General features: G+C 41.0%; 1 protein-coding gene across 1 annotated transcript in view; it reads left to right on the top strand.

Moving 5' to 3' along the window:
* The window catches only part of USP4 (ubiquitin specific peptidase 4 (proto-oncogene)), a 60,196-nt gene extending 38,386 nt beyond the window's left edge, over nucleotides 1-21,810 (top strand). Inside the window, exons 14-22 of the mRNA XM_015407415.1 lie at nucleotides 11,961-12,152; nucleotides 12,893-12,981; nucleotides 13,456-13,674; nucleotides 13,753-13,823; nucleotides 15,126-15,241; nucleotides 16,238-16,387; nucleotides 16,991-17,094; nucleotides 18,192-18,280; nucleotides 19,600-21,810. Of these exons, the coding sequence (XP_015262901.1) occupies nucleotides 11,961-12,152; nucleotides 12,893-12,981; nucleotides 13,456-13,674; nucleotides 13,753-13,823; nucleotides 15,126-15,241; nucleotides 16,238-16,387; nucleotides 16,991-17,094; nucleotides 18,192-18,280; nucleotides 19,600-19,719 (1,150 nt within the window). The 3' untranslated portion in view covers nucleotides 19,720-21,810. The remainder of the gene's footprint in view (nucleotides 1-11,960; nucleotides 12,153-12,892; nucleotides 12,982-13,455; nucleotides 13,675-13,752; nucleotides 13,824-15,125; nucleotides 15,242-16,237; nucleotides 16,388-16,990; nucleotides 17,095-18,191; nucleotides 18,281-19,599) is intronic.
* The last annotated feature ends 554 nt before the right edge of the window (nucleotides 21,811-22,364 follow it).

Below are 22,364 nucleotides of genomic sequence, written 5' to 3'. Positions count from 1 at the left end.
AAAATTACAATTGCTCTGCAGAAGGGAGGGCGGAAGTCAGCTGAAGTCAAAGGGGCAGATAATGGTAGGTTGACGGTTAGCTGGGAAGGAGATGGGGTTTCCAACTCCAGGCTGGCAAATTCCTGGGGATTTGAGGGGTGGAGCCTGGGGAGGGTGGGGTTTGCGGAGGGGTGGGACCTCAGACAGGTAGAATGCCATAGACTCCACCCTCCAAACCAGCCATTTCGTCCTGGGTAACAATTGCTGCCAATCTCCAGGTGAGGGCTAGAGATCACTCAAAATTACAACTGCTCTTCAGGTAGCAGAGAGCAGTTCCTCTGGAGAAAACAGTGGACTGTTTCATTATACCCTGCTGAGTTCGCCACAGCAAATTGACACTGTTTGCCCAAAGCCAGAGCACTCTCCCAGAGCCTCTTTCTAGATCTCGTTGTATTTATTGCCTCAACGGGCCTTATTCCTAGTTAATGTTATATTACTGATTGTATCCCATGTTCAATATTGGAGCTTTAAGCATATGTGTGGGCTACAAGATATTTCCATCAAAGCTTTTGATCACTGCATGGGTCTAAAGGCTAGAATGTTGTAAATATGCATGTATACATTTACTGGATTTTTACTTTTTACAAGCTTCTAGGATCCAACAAATCCATGGCAATTTATTTTCGTGTACAAAGTGTTGTCCAGTTTTTAGTAGAACTTGAATATGGTTAGAGCGCGATGATATTGTGAGACCAAATTACCTATTTCTTTAAAAAATTACACTAAGTATTATTCAGTAGGTGATCATAAACAGGCCACTCTTCTCTGCCTCAGCCTTCTTTTTAATAGGGAAATAGGTGGTTAGTATTGTACCATCTTTGAGCAACTTAGTTTTTAAGAACATTTGTTTTCCACACATAGTTTAATTTGAATCCTGTAGTGTAGTACTAATCGGCAAATATCATGAAAGCTGTTTAGGATTATCTGTGGATTTAAAGTGAATAAGTCTCAATCTTTCGGCATAAAAATGCAAATTATGTGCAAATTAATTTGCTGTTTGAAAAGAAACTGTAGGGCATTTCTGTTTTCTGTCATGAAAAGGAAACATCTGGAATAATTCTAATGAAGAAATTGAGTGGTAAAACATTGCATCCAAACTGAAAATCATGAAATTTATAGGCATGAACTGTTACTGGGAGTGCATGGCGGTGGCAGCAATAGTTTAGTACCTTTTTTTATCTTTATTCTAATTCTGCTGTAACACTTTTTGTTGGATATTCTTCCATGTGAAACTTTTGAATGTACCCAAAGATTCTCAGCTGGTGTTGGATGGATTCTATGAGTTGGATTCTATGATTCTATGGGTTGGGTGCAGTTGTGACCAAGCAGATTTCTAGAATTGCTTTCTACGCTTGCTGCTCAGCTTGAATTTCAGGAGGAAGATTTTCCAAGATGGTGACTGGCAACTAGCTGCTTTTTGGAGTTCAGCTTGCTCTATTTTTATGTTTTTAGTTTTATCCTGTCAGCTCCATTTTAACTACTCAGCCTCTCCCATGGATTTATTTTAGTTAAGGATTAAAGCTCACCTCCTGCTGCTTATCTCTGTATATTTCCTGGCTATACAAGAAAGGAAAAGGAAAGCTTTCCTATAGAAGCCTGGTAATGAGATTGGTCTCCGTGGGGAGGAAGAAACACCAAAGAATCCTTATGGATCTTCGTTCCCCAGCTAAGTCAGCGAAACAGCTTTTATTTATTTATTTATTTTATTTCATTGTATTTATACCCCACCCTCTCCGCGAACTGGTCAACTATCTCATGCAACGACAGTAAGTGACCTTCCTGGCTTTGCCTCCCCAAATAAATATGCAGTTTTGGAGACAGAATACCAGGAAAATTCCCCCCTTTGATGCCTATGATCCCCTCATAAGAAGATAATTCTACAGAGATACAAAGACCCTCCCCTCTCACAGAAAGCCACTGGGGATCAGAAAATTTACAAAACTTTCTAAAAGATAATCTACTAGATGTTATTGGGGATCACTGTCTCCTTACTGGCAAAAGTTATAGCCATCTTCCAGCAACTAAACTGCCTATCCCATAAGCTGAATTTATTACAAGAGACTCTATCCACTAATTCCAGCCACAGGCCAACCCCTCTCCCCACACACAGAAATTCCACCAACTGCATGGGAAGATGGATCAAAACCAAAAACTCCAAGGCACATCTTCAGTTCTGAGCCAACAAAATATTAACGACAAGTATCTGAGGGATGACAGAAAAAATGGGGGGGGGGACTTCTGATGTCTCATGCCGATTGTTAACAAATCAAATTGCTCTGCTTATAATAGAAAATTATGTAAACAAAGGATACTGGGCAACCAAGAGAACAATTTTGAACTCTCTGAGCCAGCTGATGCATATAGAGCCCTGGTCTGTTGACCTTGAGGAAATTGAAAGGCTCCCCAAAACTCTCTACAACCTAAGAATACTCCTGAAGCTCAGCAGCCCCATAAACCCAACTGTGCTTCTAAAAAGGCAGAAATTTTTGGGTACCTTCAGAATCTCTGCCACAGAGTTTTTTCTGATGAGCGTGTAACCTCTCTCATTACTGTTAAGCAACAGGCACAGGTGACACTCCCTCTGCCCTTAATTACGCTGCCTCCATGAGTGCTGGTAAAACGACTTCAGTCTTGTCTTGCACTGAAAGCAGAACGAGACCTGGCTTGCAGCCAAATGTTAGCATACAAGGAAACTCATCCATTAAAACTCAGAGTAAAACGCAGCTGCCCAAGTTCTCTAAAACTCTGCCTGCAGGAGAGTATAAAGAGTCTGTCTGTCTTGATTTAAAGAAATCTTTAAGAAATTTGAGATCTAGAGCTGGTCTGTTTTAAAAAAAAAACCATGCCAGAGGTTGGATTCTGGGAAAGTCTCCCATCAAGATGAAGCTAAACTCCAGACAGAAACACAAGAAGCTCCCTTAATAAAACTTGTCTCAGGTTTAACCATATAGATGTTTATGCTTAACCCCCCAAATGTTTCACAACTAAACTCTGAAAGACTGGGTACTGTAACTGACCTCTGTGAAAGCAACTCTAGGTTTAGCCAAGTACACGGCAGCCAGAATGAGGCAGAACCTCCCTTGCTCTGCCTCCTTTGAATTCTTAATAGCTCAGGAGTCAGTTACTTTGCAGCAGCCCCTTTTAGATTCAACCTATCAACCCCCAAGCAACCTATTACTAGGGCAGAAAGTTTGCAAACTAGTGCAAAGGCTGAAACTGACAATCAACCAAGAAAGGCCATGTATTGATCCCATTGGGCCAAGACCCAAAAACCCAATTAAATTCCTAACATGGAATATTGCCAGCTGGGCCTCTAAGAGAGCTGATAACTCTTTTAACTCGTTTTTAGCCCAACATGACGTCATCTGCCTCCAAGAAACCTAGTCCAAAGACCCACTGTCCGTATATGGATTCATAATAAACAACCTTTTAGGCCTGAACAGTCCAATACAGGAAACAAAATCTCCTGATTAAATGTTTACCTACCTTCCTATGGCACGAAATACACGAAATCTGGACCAAGTTTGAGTTATAACTAGACTTGCTGCTCATGTCTTTTTCAAATGCATCTGTTGTGGTCGCAGGAGATTTCAATGCCAGGCTCGAACCTTCAGACGAATCACTATATACCTCCTTCAACTCAGTACCACCAGTGAAAGATTCCTTAAATATTCTCTCCCCTAGAACCTTCCAGAACAGTAAGTTAAATTGGAAAGGTTACTAAAGCTTGCAACTAGGTTAGACCCTTCTGTTCTTAATGGGGCCCACCCAAGGAAATATACCCGGGGAGTATACATACTGGTCTGAGCATGGTGCAAGTACTATAGACTGTATTTTGACTTCCTATGATTTGCTCAGTCACAACATGCACTTAGAAGTAGGGTCTCGACAAGACAGTGACCATCTCCCTATCTCTCTGGAGCTTCACATCTGCAACCTATCAGAATGTACCTCTGAACAACTCAGTGTCGACCAAGAACCTGTTCCGAGCTGCAGAAGGTTAGCCTGGTCGGAGAAAGTGGTTCATCAATGCCCAAACTATTTTACCTCAGACAAAGCATCTCAGCTCCAAAACGTTGTGATCTCAGCAAATGCCACAGACACAGTGATTTCATCATACCAACGTCTTTATCTTGGCTAGACACAAACCCTCCTAAGGAACCCTCATGACCTCAGTATCCAGTCACTAGGAAAAGCAAATCAAAGACATTGTTTGAACCAGACTGCCATGCAGTAGAAACCAATCTAGTGGCCAAATTCCAGCAGCACAGGCTAAGCAATGTGTCCAAAATTACCCCAGAGCTCAAAACCCTAAAGCAGTGCTACAAAAATCTTCTAATGGAGAAAAAATGAAAAGCACAAAGGGACTCCTGGAACCAGATGATCCAAGCTTCTAAATCAAATACCCTGCAACCTTTTGGCACTTAACTTGGGCTGAGCTCCATACAGGGTCCCCAAGGATAAGCTACAATATATCACCCTGGCTTTTGGAATCTCACTTCTACATGCTTTATTCGTCTGAAACAGACCCCTATACTTCTGTGGAGATCCAACTACAAAACTTCCCAGCATAGCTACCGGTAACATTGAATGAAGTTAAAAAATTAATAAATCAGTTGAGATTCAGCAAAGCTCCTGGAAATGATTATCTCCAGAGATGATAAAAATCCAATATTGACTGGTGGGCCCCAATGCTCACTGCACTCTTTACCCACATTAATCTGTCAGCCTGTATCTCCTCAGACTGGGGCCTTGCAATTATTGCTCCAGTATACAAGAAAGGAGAAAAACCTACCACCTACCGACAAATTAGTCTCCTTAACATAGTTAGTAAATTATATTCAAGATATTTATTCTATAATGACATCTGATCTCAGTATATCACTCTAATCTTGTCAATTTTACCAGGAAGATCTGAACAACTTTATGCCTCTCTCCTTCTTGCAGACTTCTCAGGAGATAACTAATAAAGTTGCCAAATTTTGCCTTCGGGCGTGTGGGATACACAAGTGGCTGCTTGAGTCCCAATAACTTTTTTAGTATTACTGCTGACTTTCCAGAGTTGATTTTGTATCAAAATAAAATTTTGAACTTTGATTTTCAGGAGATTGTAATTTCTGTTTCAACTAACCTTTGTTATTAGGCTAGAAATGCAGGATATGAGGTGTTTGTAGCAAATCTGAATCTGCTTTCCTGAAGGGAACAGCAGAGTTATAGTACTATAAAAGCATGGTGACAACTCTTCTGTGTGTTTGACAGTAGTATAAATGCAGGCACTTTGGCTGTACCATATGGGTATCAGTACTGACTGAGATGGTCATCATTTTAAAAACACTTGGCTGTTTCATTTACAAATAACAAAATCCACATAACTTTTATTAGCACAAACTAAAATAACACAAAACTGTGCAAGCTTCTGAGTTTACAAGAACTTTTCATCACTTGCAAAACACTTAAAAATATGCAAGCAGAAGCAACACAAACACTGTGACATTTTCACAGTGTAGTTTGGTGTAGTGGTTAAGTGCGTGGACTCTAATCTGGGAGAACCGGGTTTGATTCCCCACTCCTCCACTTGCACCTGGCTGGATGACCTTGCGCAAGCCATAGTTCTGATAAGAGCTGTTCTTGAAAAAGAGCAGTTTCTGTCAGAGCTCTCTCAGCCCCACCCACCTCACAGGGTGTCTGTTGTGGGGAGGGGAAGGGAAAGGAGTTTGTAAGCTGCTCTGAGACACCTTTGGGTAGTGAAGGGTGGGGTATAAATCCAATCTCTTCTCTTCTTCTTCTTCTTCATAATTAGGTCAGTGGTCCTTGTTCTGCATAACCAGGTGCACTGAGTAGCATTGAAAATAGTATCTACGTCATGTGTTAGATGTACTGATACTATGGGATACCAGTTAGCTGAACCCTATAAACTCTGCTTTTTTGGTTGAAAAAATTCAGTGGCGTTAACTACCTTTTTATGGCTTGCAAGCTAAGGCCTGCTTTCCTTACTATCATTTATATATGCTTTATATATAGAAGTACATTTCCCATGTGTCTCAACAAATTTTATTATCATAATTAATTATCATATGGCATTGTGTGTAGAATAGCCAGGAGATCCTAAGATTGTCTGGCAGCCAGAAGTTCTAGCTCTTTTAGCATTATGCACTACTAGGTAGTGAACTAGACTTGTTTTTAAGGCAAGAGATGTTTCAGAGGTGATTTGCCATTGTCTGTTGCCTGCCTCTGCGTCATGACCCTGGTATTCCTTGGAGGTCGCCCTTCCAAATACTAGCCAAGGCCGACCCTCCTTAGCTTCCAAGATCTGATGAGATCAGGCTAGCCTGCAACCTGTCAAACCTATCAAAAAAGTCTGGGGCAGATCTTTTAGTATTCACACAAAGTTCAGAAGTGGTATTTTCATTTTAAAGGGGAGTTGGGACTCCTGTTCCCTCCTCTCTAACTTCTCTTAGCAAAAACCACAGTTAAGACTGTGAAGCTGATTACATAATTGAACATGTTTAAAGCCTTCAGAAAGACCCACAGAAATTACCCATGGAATTTTACAAAGTCCACACATACCTGGAATATCACAGATCTTCTGATATAGAAATGCTTCTCTGCCCAGTCATGTGCAAGAGATCCTTCTGTGATACAGTTGACCAGTTGAGTGGCTATTTATGCCTGCCCTAGGAAGTAACTTTGTTAAACATGGGATATAGGTAATAGTAGAGATGTAAATGTTCTGGATGTTTTGAATCCCATGTCTTTAAAAAAATAATTTGGAGAGGAAATTGAAATATTAAAAAAATAGGAACATAACGCTGGAAGGGATTTCTAGGGTCATCTAGTCCAGCCCTCTGCACAATGCAGGAAATTCACAACTACTGCCCCAGTGACCCCTGGTCTATGCACAGAAAATGGCAAAAAACCTCCAGGATCCCTGGCCAATCTAGCCTGGAGGAAGTGGCAATCAGCATTTCCCTGGAAAGTAGAGGCAAGTACTGACTAATCTCTTCCTGTCGTCCTCATTATTTGCCAAAATGGTTGTCTGGATATTTCTCTCACACCCACACACACAAGCTTTTGCAGAATTAGTTTATACAGATTATTTGTCTAACTTTATGTACTTCAGAGGCTGAAAGAATGTAGAATAGTACTTGTTTCTGAAAGGTGCTCTCCAATAACTTGCTGTAGTTGTCCCTTTTATGATGGTCAAAGAGTTCATAATTATGGGAATTTAAGTTTTTTAAACAGAACTGAGTGTATATCATCTTAGTCTGTTTGAAATATTTGCTGAAAGCTTTCTTGATGTGTGCTTTTTAAATTCTCACAGCTTAAACTAGAGGTGCTGACACTTCAAGGTGTGGCTTTGATCAACAGCTGAATGAAGAGACCAAAGGCCTTATTTTGTAACGGTGTTGCTTCATCTCTTATAAATTTGGATGCTACCCAAGCCGTGGTATGAGATTCCATATATATAGGCAAATTGTGGTTTGAAGCTGCTAGTCCTTAATTGTCCATGTATTCAGCAGCACTTCCATCTCTAAGTGCAGAGGCATCCAGAAATGCAATAGCAATAACTCTGTCAATTCTATTATCTTGGTTGGCATGAACAGTGACTCCTGATTCTGGTTTCCCAGCCATTTCCAAACCATGGTTTGGCAAGTCAAACATTGCCATAAACCGTAATTCAGTTTGCTTAATCATGATAGCTAAACTGAGGCAGTATATGCAGTTGAAACAGTTTTTCCCCAAGTGGTATAATGGAGATACTACATATCTATCTCTATCAGCAGTTACGGTTGTTGTGAGGTAACGAAATAGACACAGTTATTTACCTTGGTGGTAAACAAGAGTAATTTTGTGGCAGAGGAGTTCTTTTAAATGGTATTAGTTGGTAAACAAGCAATAGTAAACTGAGGAAAACTGCAAATGAAAGTGAATTATGTCCTGTTTTATAGCAGTCCATTTTAACAAGGTGATTCTTAATATGTAATGAATCCTTGTATGAATTCATTTTACTTTCTGTGTGGCTTGTGACACTGTCTAGCTTCCAAAGATGTTTTCTTCCCCCAGTTACCTTGCTGCTAGCAGAAATTAGTTATTAGCGGTTAGTGATGCTGTAATCTCCCATTGGGTTCTTCTCATGCTTAGTGGTCAGTTATCAGAAGATTGGTATGAACCTGGCAGATGTTCTCAGCTGCAGGTAGTTGATTTAGGATGCGTACAAAAACACAAATTAGGAATGCTGATGCTTGGGTCAGCAGATCTAAAGAAGAGTGTTCACCTTACTGAAAGGTCAGTGAACATATTGTAATAAAGGTGATCTGCAAATCAATCTGACAAAAATGACATCAATGTGGGTTGCTTATGCTGAATGCCCCTCTTACTTGAGGCTAAACTAAAAGGAGCATTCAGCACACAGCCCAGACACTTACTATCTTTTTTCCTTAGGTCCCATGATGTCCAGCCCCACTAGGCTCCTGCTCCGATGTAAGCCCCCAGCATACACCATGATGGTGATGTCACATCACCCAGAATCCTGCTGGAGCATGGAGCCAGCCTGCAAGGGGTCAGGTGAGTGTCTCTCAAATTATGCTGCACAAGTACAAAAAATCTTTGCTGGGTGGGATTTTTCTTGGGTGTTTTTCTTTCCAATTGGTTTTGGCTCATGAAGCCTGAGAAATTGAATATGTTTGAGAGCCTCTGTTCTCTTAGCCTGGGTAATGGGGGCATTCATATATATATATTTACATACTTTAAATTTGACAAAACTTTGCCAAACTGGTTTGCAGGTCACCTTTAATGTACAGAAATATGTGAAACTTCAGCAACAAATAACCTATATTCTCATGTGAACCACTTTGTTCTTGTCCCCCCTCTCTTTTTCTCTGATCTGTTCTGAAGTGCTCAGAACTGGTGGAAGATTTAATGGCTTAGGGAATTTTCAACCCAGTCTCATAGTTGATCTAATAGGCTACTGTTGTCCTTTTGTTCTGTTTCTGGAAACAACTTGTTTTTGATTCTTTATGTGGAAAGAACAGCTTGAAATAAGGATATAGTTTGACCCTGGGAATGTTGCTTCGTTAAAGGTTGTATGTACTGAAACAAAGAGGTTTTGAATGATTCTGCCCTTTGCCCTAAGGGAAAGTCCTGATTTGCTGCTATCTGTTTGCTTTTGAAGTAGGAAGTATGAATTCCACCTCTACAGTCATTGCCAGTGCAGTTCACAGCTCCATTTAATTGGGGCTGGGTTAAGAAGCACCTAACGAAGGCACAGTTCAAAACAACCTCAGTTTTAATATTGTTGGAATTATGAGCTGTAGCTGTTCAACACACCAGCTCTTTCCTTTGGAAGCCATGTTGTTGTGGCTGCCAGTGCAGCACAGTAGCAACAGGCTTCCAGCTGCTGCATTTCTCTTTATTTCCCTCCCCACATTTCCCCCAACGCATCCCACGGGGAGGGGGGGGGGTCCTTTTCAAGGATTCCCTTAATCTGGTAATTGCCATAGAGGCATGCTGTGTTGGGGTATTGAAAATGTAAACTTAAATTTTAAAAACCTTCAAAAGCTACTCTGCAGTGTGTGGGAGAGTGGCCACCACAGAGACAAGGGAAGGGAAAATGGCTGTCACCTAGTTGAGAAGATGTGGATTTTTTTGATTCCACACAAGCAGTTTTGCTGTGATCTTTCCCAAACCTTCACAACAAATCAGCTTTGGGAAACCCTGGGAGGGGAACATGTGCCCCATGGTGCTGTGGGGAAGCAGCAAAACCAGCATCTGACCTGGGCTAAGTAACCCATGTGGAAAAGGTCACAGAGGAGTGCCAGAAAAATGCAAGGGCTAGTTATAGACTTTGGAGAAAGATTAGGTACAGTTTGCAAACCGAGTCCTGGGTATTACTTATTTATTTGGCAGTTCTCTCAGATTTCAATAGAAAATAAAGTAGGACTATCTTGCCAATAGAAATTTCTGTACAGGTTATGCAAGAGGAAATGCCATTTAGTGACAGGTGTTACCCATTGAGCTTGTTTAACTGATAGCTGAACATTTAGTTCATCCATGGGAAGTCTATACTGATGGAAGTATTTCCCATTTGAAAGTTCATGATCAGAACTGCTCCTGTGCTCTATACCTAGATTAAAAATCTTGAATATGATCTCACAAATAACCATGCATTGGGGATAGTAATCCGTGTAGTAACTGTGGGGATTGCCAGTGGCTTTAGTTGCAATCATGGCAGTAGTTTAACTCATCATTCCTTTCTGTTTGTGGGTCAGTGGCCTCTGAGCACCATATAGCCAAACTACCATATCAACAGTTTTATGTTTAGGATTCTTGGGGTGTTAGTTGTGTATGTATTAGTTATGTAATTTGTGAAGCTGCTTATATAGTATTGATTGGACTAGTAAAATCTGTCTTGGGGACAAGGCACCAGAATTTTAATGCTAAGGTCCAGCAAATGGAATATTTCTCTGATCACACACACACCCCGGATGCAAGTGTCATGCATTTCATCATACAAGTGCTCTGTCACTTTCACTGTGTGGAATGGATTTCCTGTTAAATAGCCCAGGTAGATGTAATGCCTATGCCTTGCCCTCCAGGGAAGTGGTGAGTGAACACAACAAAGCATATCTACTGAAAATACTTGACTGTTAATCCTAACTACTAATATGTGAAGAATTTTACTTAATGGGGAGGGGCTTTGATACCATGCATGGCTTGGTGGGGTAGGGAAGAGAAGAGAAGCAGCGGGGAAGCTTGCGTTGGGCAGTAGTGCAGATATTCTAGCCTGTCAGTTTATTTTCTCCTGGCGTTAGAAAGTGTTGCTGACAAACGCATATTCAACTCCTCCTTTACCCTAGAAGAGACTTGCAGGTCTTTCCCTCTGTCTATGCGTCTTCTTATCTGCCTTTCCATCCTCCACTGCTCTTTTCTTTCTTCTCTCCCTTCCTCTGGACCTTTAGATTTTTGTGCATCCTTTAAACTGTTCATCCTGGCTCTTAAAATTACCTCCTGAGGCTTTCCAGTGCTAAATATATATTTTAGTGACATCTAGCCTACAAAGCTGCCTGCAATTAATTTCACACAAAATAAAGAAAGAATTTTTATGTTAGCAACAGTGAGAAAGAATTTACAGAAATCTTGCAGCATGGTAGAGGCCGGCCTGCATGACTAGTCTCTTCAGGGCTCCAGTTGTAAGGTTTGTCTAATAGATGCCCGTGAACCCTCTGTGTTCGTCATTGTCTCAAATTAACATTCTTAGACCCCTTTTATTACTAATTTAAAATGATCTTTCTCTGGTGCTTTTGAAAATCTGTAGATTGTCAGGGTTTGTGGGTAGGGCTAATAGAGGAGCAACAGCAAGAGTAAAAGGAGTTGGTGCATTATACTTTCCTTAAAATGATAATACATAAATCATAGTAAGTGATTAATCAAGCAGTAAATGTAGTCATCACTGGCCTAATTGTGCAAGCATAGATAGATCATCTTAAATTTTCAATATTCAGGCCAGGCCCCATGACTCTTCAAAATTGTTACACAGCCCCTGATGATTTTAGGTAGTTTGTAAATAAACTGGATATATGGCCAGGTTAGAGTAAGATTAGAGCACATGGAAGAGGAGGTGATCCACTTGGTCATGCTGCTGTGGTAAGAGCTGTGATGTGAAAAGGTTCTCAAACATTAATGTTATATAGTATATGCTTTCCCCAGGTGAAAGTATTTAGGACTGGTGCGGTATACTGGAATCTGAAATTGCCAATTTGTTTATTCCTCATGCAGGTATGACGTTTGCAAACCAAAGGAGGACAGTGCTTGTGTTATACAGTATATGCTTTCCCCAGGTGGAAGTATTTAGGACTGGTGCGGTGCTCTCTAGGCAGGTATATTGGAATCTGAAATTGCCAACTTGTTTATTCCTCATGCAGGTACGACGTTTGCAAACCAAAGGAGGACAGTGCTGAATGCGTTACTCTTTCAGTTTACTTCAGAGAGAAGAAAGCCAGACAATCTAACGCAACTCCAGGAACTATTCTGTATGGCCAGCCACTACTCCTGTCTATACCCAAGCAGAAGCTCACCCTCGATTATTTGTATAGTGTTATTTTGGAGCGGATTAGGTGAGTACATGACTTACTCTCAAAGCAACTCATCTGTAAAGTGCATTCATAGTCACTTCTCTGACTAGCTTGCTGTCAGGGAACATCTCTGTCTCAGAGAAGAGCTGGCTATAGTGGTTACCCAATGGAATGGTTACTCCAGTAGTCTGTGTTGCTCTTCTACATCCACCATTCAGGAACTATATAACTTTAACATGAAATTCTTTCTGATCATTACAAGTGCCTTTATGGCTGCAGGGATTTCTTTACCCAGACTTTTCTTTTTAAAAAAACTCTCTTAAGCCATCAGTCACCACATAAGTTAAGGGATTTTATTTCATCCGTTTGTTTTAGCCATCATAAAAGGGTAGTACTTCCATTATTGGTCTGCATATGAAACAGTGGATTGGATCCAACATTCCTTTTCAGTAACACTTCTGTCAGTGGAACTGAGCTTCCCTGCCTCTTCTTTCCCACCAAATTCCCTGAAATACTGACTGTGGGGCATAAAGGCATCAATGAAGAACAGCATGAAGGGTGAATTGTGGGTTTACAATGAGAAAGGAGAATCAGCAACATCCCACCCCCACTGGGAGAAACTGACCTTGGATTCAGCCTAATAAACTTAAGTTCCACTGTTCAGACTGGAGAACAGTTACCATGATGACTTTTTTCTTCAATTATTCATAACTGGGGAATCAGGCAAACTAGCACTGGGCCATTCTTGTTGGATATTAATGGAGAAAAAATGTTTCTTTCAGCCGGTATGTAAAGCTTTCTTTGGTGGAAGAATTTTCGGATGTATCTGCAAACCATGAAACTTGTAATGGTGCCAGTGGTGTTTCTGAAGGTAAATTCTCCTAAGATGGAAACTACTTAGAGCAGACTCTGTGGCTTGGATCCATGAGCAGATCTTCTCTTGAAGAAATGTACTTGTTGAACATGGCTTTTCTGAGTAGCATGAACGATAGCATTGGGAGCGGGAGTGTAAAGGGGAAATTTACAGAAATTGCCCTCCCTCCATGAGTGGAAGAGCAGGGGTGGATCCAGGCCCAAGACTAATACAATATTTAGATTGGTTGAAGACTGACGTATGCTACAATGCAGGGCTTTAGATTTTAGTCCTGATATGGGTGCTTGGGCTGTCTGCGAAGTCAGACACTAATGTTCAGTCCCATATAATCTTTTGATCTCCTGTGATGTTTCTCAGACATCATTTGAGTTCACTGCTTTCATGCACAGGATGTTGCAAATGTTGCAGGGAGTTAGTTATGTGGAACATTTCTGAAACAGAAATGTTGTTAACCTTTCAATTATGTGCTAGGTGAAATTGAAGAGATGGAACATCAAAATGGAGAGGAAGAAAACAGGGAGAAAGTGTTGGAAACTGATGCCTGCCAGTCAGAAGACTGCATTCAGGATGAGATGGGAAAGGAAGACCTGCAACACAGGAAGCGTCTCTTCAGCTTCAGTCTTGTGAATTCTTATGGGACATCAGAAATAAATTCCCTTACTACAGAGGGGAAAGTCCTCAAGTTGAGTTGTAGGTATCCCCTCTAAATGTCACCCTTGATAGTTCTCATTCCTGGCAGACTTTTGAATGATCCTTATTCTTTTCCAGCCCATGCCACTCTTGCTATTGACTGGGATTCTGGGACTCGCAAGTTGCTTTTTGATGAACAGGAAGCACAGGTGATTTTTTCCCCTCCTTTCTTTAAAAGGCAGTGTTGTGTGCTAGAGTTTAGCTCATGCCAGGTCATTAGATGAGTTGACATAGTTTTGCTTGAGCAAATAAATATTGGTATAGGGGAGCTGCTGAACTGAAATAGAAATTGGAGCACTTGCTCTAAGGAATATATATTGGAACATGCATGCCATAAGGCATCCATTTTCCTGTTGTCCCTCCAGCCTTCCCATAGAGCACTTTTCTCCTTTATTTTCCATTTGGTTATAGAGTTTGCTGAGCAGCTGAGAGCCAAGACTACATGAGCTGGAAGATACACAGAAGTGTCATGCTATTGGTGGAGAGATTTGCTAATTGTTTATTTCAGTTTGTTAATAATATCCCACAATCTAGCCTTCAGGACTTTTGACCCAGTAGCTTCACAGTGTTAGTCCTCAACAGCTCTCTCTTCCAAGTACCAGCTTTCCATAACTCTTGAGTATTATTTGCAGGAAGTCTATTAAACTGTAATAATAATCAGTTTCTGAGAGAAATATTCACATTTCTGAGAGAAATATTTAATTAATCTCGAAGATTTTCCTTGGATCTCTGAACTCCTTGAATTGTATTTAATGTTTGTTCTTCTCTGATTCCGCAGCCAATAATTTTTGTGTCTGCATCTTCACTTGGTCTCCTTCCTATACTGCTTAACACATAATTGCACCAATCCCTCTGAACTGTTGTTAACTGGTACAAGTAGACAACTATTGTTGTCTCAACAACTTAATTTACTAGTGTGACTCTTAACCCTGCAGCCTACACCTCAGTAGCTTTACCTCTGTGTTTTGCTGTGACTACAACAAAGATAGCACAGTGGCTGTGTGCAAGTAGCAGAGAAGTGCCAGGAAAAGACATAATTGTCAAGTTACAGAGGAAGGGGGCAATGAACTGATTCGAGGTACAGTTGTAGACTGGAGAGGCTACTTCTGCCACATGTGCCAGATAATTGCATGCTATACCATTTTGCTTAATGCACAGGTCTGGTTCTCAGCCCAGGCAGCTGAGGTGAGCTCCTGAGGCACTGTCAGCTCACTGACCTTGCTCCCAGTGTGTCTGATCCAAGTACAATGCCCCCTGTTTCCCAGCACACTAGTATCTTCACAAGTAGATGTTGTATTGGGTGAGGGGCTCAGGCAAAAAGATTGCCTACCCCTGTTGAAGATGTTTTGCAATAAGGTATCTGAAGTGTCCTGGTTAATGCTCGACTTATTAAAAGAAATTAGCATGTATTTTGCAGTGGAGAAGAAAAATTATGTATTTGTTTTGGTTAGGCGTTTGAAAAACACAGCAGTATGTTCCAGCCACAGAAGAAGAAAACTACTGTAGCTCTTAGAGACTGCATTGAACTCTTCACTACAATGGAAACACTTGGTGAACATGATCCCTGGTTGGTTTGTCATGTTTTCTCTCAGAAATCATATCCATGGAAATGAATTAAACTTTCCCACGTTACGTGTGCCTCTTCATTGCAGTATAAAAAATGTCGTTTAAATTGCTATTTACATAGCTGCATCTTAAATTACTGGTTTTGCATGGTAAAATATTATGAAAGTACCCCTGCAAAGTAAGACCAGTGTTTTGCTTTTCGTAAACAATTTCCTTCCACTGCATCCATTTAAGAAATTTAGTTTGCTGGTGCAGGAAAAATAGTATGTGTGTATATAGACTGGGTATTTTGAATTATGAAGCTTTGCCTGAGGCCTTGAAGTTTCCACAGCCTCAGATTATTTTTTGACATAGCATTCCTATGTTTCCTAAACCCTTAATAATCTCTTATATCCACGACTGCTACCATCACCCATGTTGGAGCAGGATTGGAATTCTAGTTCTTTGATATGTTATGTTCCTTCAGTCCCTATCCTTACAGACTCTCTTTGTCTGTAGTTTTACCCAAGAATTTAGCCTAGTTTTGTCTGTAGCCTGTTGTGATGACTAAATATAAAAACTGATGCCTTAAAAACTCACATGGTAGACTTTCTTGTGTTTTTTCACAAGAGACAAACCTCTCATAGGCCGTCATTGAAAGTGAAACTCTTGACTCTAACTGCACTTTCTGAGTTGCCACTTCACTTTATTTGCAGAGACTACTTAGAGTAAGATATAGCAGACAGTGGTAGATGCACAGACTGTTCTGTCGTAAATCCTTAGTAATCCAGGCTCTGTGTTCCCCCTCCATTTCATATAACTATGTGCTTTATGTCTGTTAAGGGCATATTTAATGTAGACAACAGTGTCCTCAAAAAGAGAGTACCATGTATGCCAGCCTGGGCTCCTGAGAGGGAAAGATAAGATCAAAATATGATGGATGGAAATGATGGGGAGAGGTTTCTGCATTAATGTTTTGCTTTGGTTCGTTACATTTCCATTTGTCTTACTCTTTCAGGTATTGTCCTAATTGCAAGAAGCATCAGCAAGCCACCAAGAAGTTTGACCTTTGGTCACTTCCACGTATTTTGGTGGTACATTTAAAACGTTTCTCATACAACAGATACTGGAGAGATAAACTCGACACTGTGGTTGACTTCCCCATCAGGTAAGACTTTGATTTACTTTGGTGTTCAGAGCAAAACAAGCACACAGTGTGATTTAGCACACCGTGTGATTTGAACTAAGTTGTTGGTGCCCTGGCCTGGATAGTCCAAGCTAGCCTGATCTTATAAGATCTCAGAAGCTAAGCAAGGTCAGCCATGGTTCGTATCTGGGAGATCATCAAGGAAGTGCAGGGCAGCTACACAGAGGCAAATCCTACGGGGGTCATCCTAAGTTAGGTGCAGCACAATGGCAAAAAAAAGTAGTAGTTGACAACACTACTTGAAACTGGAATCTCTTCTTGAATCTTAGGCCTTTAAAATGTGGGGATTCAGAAATCTGTCAGTGGCTTGAAACCTCATGTCAGCAGTAGAGTGATGATTTTAGTTGATCTTGTGAACTGGCCCTCAGGCCTGTATCCATAACTGATCTCATTGGCATTGCTGTTAAGTAAAAGGGTATCCAATATTAAAACAGGGCTGTTGAAACAGACAGTGCTGTCTTTGGGGTGATAGAAGTTCTGTTCTCAGGCTGACAGAGAATGTAATGATACCATGGCATTGTTGCCATATATTGATTTTACCCTCACTTTTTGACTTTCTTCTAGGGATTTGAACATGTCTGAGTTTGTTTGTGACCCAGCAGCAAGCCCATACATTTATGACCTCATTGCTGTTTCTAATCACTATGGAGGCATGGGTGTGGGACATTGTGAGTAATTTTTTTTTGGCTGCATAACTGCTGAGTATTGGAGAACCTGACATATTCCAGTGCAGTCTTCTATGACTCGTGAAATGGCAATCTTATAGGAAGGTGTGATACAAGAAGGCTGTCCTGCCTCTGAGAGGTAAAACAGCCACTTAGCTGTTTCGCACCTGAGCCTATAAGATGTTTCAGCATCCAGTCTCCTTTGAGAGGGGGGATGGACGGTTAGAGAAGAAGAAAAAACCCACAAGAGCTGAAAGTTAAAGGCTGCCTGAGGGAGCATTCTGACAGAAAAAGAGAATTGACTCTCAAGGGAGCAAACAATTTCATGTGTAGCTCTGCCTGGTAATGTGGCAGAGTGGTTTAACTGTACCTTTGGGTGAGGATAGAGTTGTGAGGCCTGTCTGTGGTGATGAGCAGACCTGTAACTACAAGCTTTAAAAGAGAATTCACCACATAACCTGTACATCCCTGGAATCAACTTTACCATATTTGAGTGAATACCAAATGCTTTAAAAAAAAAAAAAAGACTTTCTTACAATCTTTTTTGGTGGTTGCCATTGGTTGTTGTCACTGTTTGTAAATCTCTTACTTTAGAAATCTTTGTTGTTGTTTGATTAAACCTCCTGCTTCAGTGATCTCCATACTCTTCAGGCACAATACAAAACTTACCTCTCCCCAGTGATCTAAAACCTTTACACTTGCTACCTTAAGAACATCTTATAACTGAGGGGAAGGTTTATATCTCAAAACCAACCAGGTTCCCTGACTTTGCTGGAGGGGCCTGTAGGAAAGGAAAACCCATGGCTGCTCCTCCTCCAGATAAGAGGCTGTTGGAGCACTGATTAAAGAGGGAAAGGAGAGCTACTTTGTCCCCTTTCCTCTCCCCACTCAGCAACCCACACGGCTGTTGCTATATGTGGGTCCTGCAACCACTGGAATCAACTTTACCATATTTAAGTGAATACCAAATGCTTTTTTAAAAAAAGAAAGACTTTCTTACAATCTTTTTTGGCGATTGCCATTGGTGGTTGTCACTGTTTGTAAATCTCTTACTTTACCAGTGAAGCAAGCCTATGTTTATCTTTCCCACTCTTCCCCAGATACTGCATATGCAAAGAATCAATTAAATGGCAAATGGTACTACTTTGATGACAGCAGTGTGTCTCCAGCATCTGAAGAGCAAATAGTAGTAAGTATTATATGATTACATTTGAGTCCCTGAAGTTATACCTTAGGTGCTGAGTAGCATCTGGAATTAGCAACTGCTAAATCAATGGATCAGCAAGAAAATTGATTTACAGTCTGATGTCTTCTAAAAACTGTGGAGATTGTGCACTTCTAGCCATCTTTTCTGGAATCCATGCCAGGCTTCAACATTGATACATATCAAAGAAAGTAGAAGTGTGTACAACTCTATGTAGGGTTGATTGTGTTTGCTTGCTCTGGTTTGCTTACATAACTTTCAGGAATGTGTGTTAGCTTCTCTTCCTGTCCATCATCTCATAAAAGAAGGAAATCTTATGAGAGACTGGAAAGCTTTGTGGGACATGCACATCATGCTGTACAGTATAAATGTATACAAAGAAGAAAAGGAGTCAGTCAAGTCAAGGAGGATGTGCTCCAGCCTCTGTTTGGGCGAGAGAGATACAGCCAGAGGTGAATGGTGACACAAAATGTCTAGATGTTATTGTGACTTGGCTCTTGGAATTTGTTGAGCCCTGCCCTGGGAGATTAATATATTTCAAGAAGCGGAATGGAGCAGACTTAAGGTATTTGTCCAGTTCTACAGATCCATCCATCTCTCAAGACAATCCATGTTTTAGTGGATTTTGTATTGAGAGTCCCCTGGACTGCAAGAAGATCAAATCAGTCAATCCTAAAAGAAATCAACCCTGACTGTTCCCTGGAAGGCCAGATAATGAAACTGAAGCTCAAATACTTTGGCCACCAAATGAGAAGGGAGCACTCACCGGAGCAGAAGACCCTGATGCTGGGAAAGATTGAAGGTCAAAGAAGACGGGGACGGCAAAGGATGAGATGGTTAGACAGTGTCATAGATGCAACGAACATGAAATTAAGCAGAGCACGATGGAAGACAGGAGGACCTGGCGTGATGTGGTCCATGGGGTCGCGAAGAGTCGGACTCGACTGTGCGACTGAACAACAAAAATTTGTTAACTAAAAATTAAGTGTTCATATCTCCTTTTTCTTTAGGCAGATTTTGTGGAAAGGTGGGTAAAAATAGTTTTAAGAAAGTGTTGCAGATCATGACTGTTTAGTTTTACAGAGGTAGAGTCATTTCAGAGTTGAGTTATCAGCATTAGGATTACTAAAATCATAAAGTGTTGCAGATCATGACTAATTTTACAGAGATAGAGTCATTTCAGAGTCGAGTTATCAGCATTAGGATTACTAAAATCTATCTGACTATAGGCCTGCATGTAATTTGTCCCATGCATCAGGTTTTCATTTTCTTTTTACCATTTTTGTCTTATCTGTGTCTTGCAGACAAAAGCAGCATATGTACTATTCTACCAGCGGAGAGATGGCGAGGCCAAGAGAGATCCATCTCCTTGCACAAGTGTTGAGCTGACACCTGAAGAGTGTGATGGCATGGATACTAACTGAGCCTACCTGGCAGTGTTTGAAGCAATCATATTGCTCATTTGAAAATGCAACTGAAGCATCTGAGAACTGCTCCATGTGTACAACTCAAAATGGAAAGTCCAGTATAGGAGTGCTCAGTGAGCAGTGACAATAGCATAGGGGAAGCAATAAAATTACAACTCTGATTACATTATAATTTAAAAGCTCTTGAAATAAATTTTACCTTCACCCTTCAATAAAGTGTTACTGCAAGCCAAAACTGTATGGAACCAGATGTTATGCTGTGTGGCTGGAACCGTGCATGTTAAGGAACAGGTGCCTAAGCCACATGGCAAGAAGACATTCAAAACCTTGGCTGTAAATATACTTCAGCTGAGGAACCATGTGTATTGTGAAAGATGCATGGGCTGTGTGGTATCAGGAGCACTGCAGAAGTGCCTGCTGATATTTTAGGCCCATTTTCTCAACCCATCTGGGATACTAGAGTGCTGCTAAAACAGTTCTTGTAAATACTGTTGTGGCTACATTTAATTCCCAAGATCTGCTCACACCAATCCTATGGGTGTCTTGAACATTCTTTAGCAGCCCAACCAAATCTTTCTTAGTTGTGTTTAAATGGTAATTACCATACTGCAGTGTGAAGGTTTTATTCTGTTTCTTTCTCCTTGGGACTCACTAGGGAACTGAAACATTTTATCACAGGAATTTTAGGGGAATGATCGCCAACTCTCTTCATGCAAAGATTTTTTTCAGCAACACCACTTAAGCTTTAAGGCCCTATGTATCATCAAGTCTACACAGGAATAGATGTTCAGTGATTTGTCTCCCATTCTAGTAACAAGAGACTTGGGAGTATCCATGCGGCTGCCCCCTTCCAATCCATTAAGACACGTTTCCTTGTACAGAGATGGCAGGAACTGTTCCTGGTCTCCTCATTGCCATTTGCCTCTTCTTTTCTAAGCCCCTGTGTATTTGGATAGACACTGCAATTATACCTCTCCAAATAGTTTATAAAACAAGAGCTTTGAAGGAGAATGAACATTTGTAGTTACTCTGCAGAAGCACACTTACAAATAACTATGGTACACTTGCCATTTGAAGCCAGTCTCAGCATCTCTGCAGGGATGGTGTTACATTTTATGCTCTAAACCCTTTCCCAGCATTAGATTACCCTTCAACAGACTGGGAAATGCTCTGTATCCCAAACTGGTTCTAGACAAATTCTACCAATTACATAGCCAGCCCACTTGCCATTTTAGCAGAACTGAGTGCCCGTTCACTGTAGTTTTTTTTAGCAGAGTCCTCCTTATTGCCTGCTACATTCTGCTTACTGACAATCCTCCCTTGATTACTATATAGGTCTGCAGAATGGTCCTTATAAAACACTGAGATTTGAGTTGTTTGGTTCAGTTACTGATGCTTCTGGGTTTTAATGTTGGTTTGAGGTTTTACCTTGACTGGATATTTTCCCCCTGCAATCTACAGATGGGGTTGGGTGGGTTTGGAATTATTTAAAGGCTAAGTTCAATTGTAGCACTGCACTGTGTTTCCCCTGTTTGTTTTTTCCTGTTTTTCTGGGGTTATGTATTCTTTTGGAATGTAACTTTTTGAGAGATAAGGAAACATATTTAAAAGTAAGGAGCAATTTAATGTAAACTCTATATCTCTGCTCCATACTGAACCAGGAACCTTTTTTTCCTGTTCTTAGTATGGTTGGATTGAGCACATGTTTGTGGGCTCCTGAGAATCTTCTAAATGCTGTAAAGATGGTGTTAGGAACCGGGCTTTGACTCTGACCAGGCGGGATCCTAGCTGGTGTGTACATTCTGTATAGTGTCAAAACCTGTTTTTAGACTAGCACTTTGTAAGTGGCTGGCTTTACTGTATAAAGAAAAAAATAAAAAAGGAGTGGATTGCACTGGCGTGGACTGCTATTTCTGCTTGTTCTTCCTGAAAGATTTGTCCCCCTCAAACATGCTCACCAAGCTGTTAAACGTAGCCTTATTACAACAACTTTATTTCTGCAGAGGAGGCTGGTGGCCTGTAATCTTTATGGAATTAAGAAAGCAAGGGTAATCCATGGTGCCAGTTTGGTGTAGTGGTTAAGTGCACGGACTCTAATCTGGGAGAACTGGGTTTGATTCCCCACTCCTCCACTTGCACCTGGCTGGATGACCTTGGGCAAGCCATAGTTCTGATAAGAGCTGTTCTTGAAACAGAGCAGTTTCTGTCAAGAGCTCTCTCAGCCCCACCTACCTCACAGGGTGTCTGTTGTGGGGAGGGGAAGGGAAAGGAGTTTGTAAACTGCTCTAAGACTCCTTTGGGTAGTGAAGGGCAAGGGTATAAATCCAATCGCCTTTGGTTTGTGCCCTTTGAAATGGGGACTGCCTTGGTTACCCTAGCAAACAATAGGAAAAGTGTGTTGGTTTACTGGGTCTCTGTGACTGTCAGTATCACCCATGACATTCTTCTGGATTGCCTTTTCAAAATGAGATTGGGAGGTACTGCTCTGCAGTGGATGTAGAAGATGTTATGAAGAGACTGCTGCTCCTCCCCATGGCCTTTGGTTTGTGAGACACTGCAAGGTTTCATATTTCATACTGATCAAAATCTATTTGAAACTGCTGAGTGGGATTTGGAGTGTAGTTCATCATTGTACTGATGAC

This window comes from Gekko japonicus, unplaced genomic scaffold, assembly GCF_001447785.1.
Source record: "Gekko japonicus isolate JY-2015 unplaced genomic scaffold, Gekko_japonicus_V1.1 scaffold298, whole genome shotgun sequence".
Lineage (NCBI taxonomy): Eukaryota > Metazoa > Chordata > Lepidosauria > Squamata > Gekkonidae > Gekko > Gekko japonicus.
The sequence above is the reverse complement of the archived record's forward strand: the minus strand, read 5'-3'. Positions and strand labels throughout refer to the sequence as shown.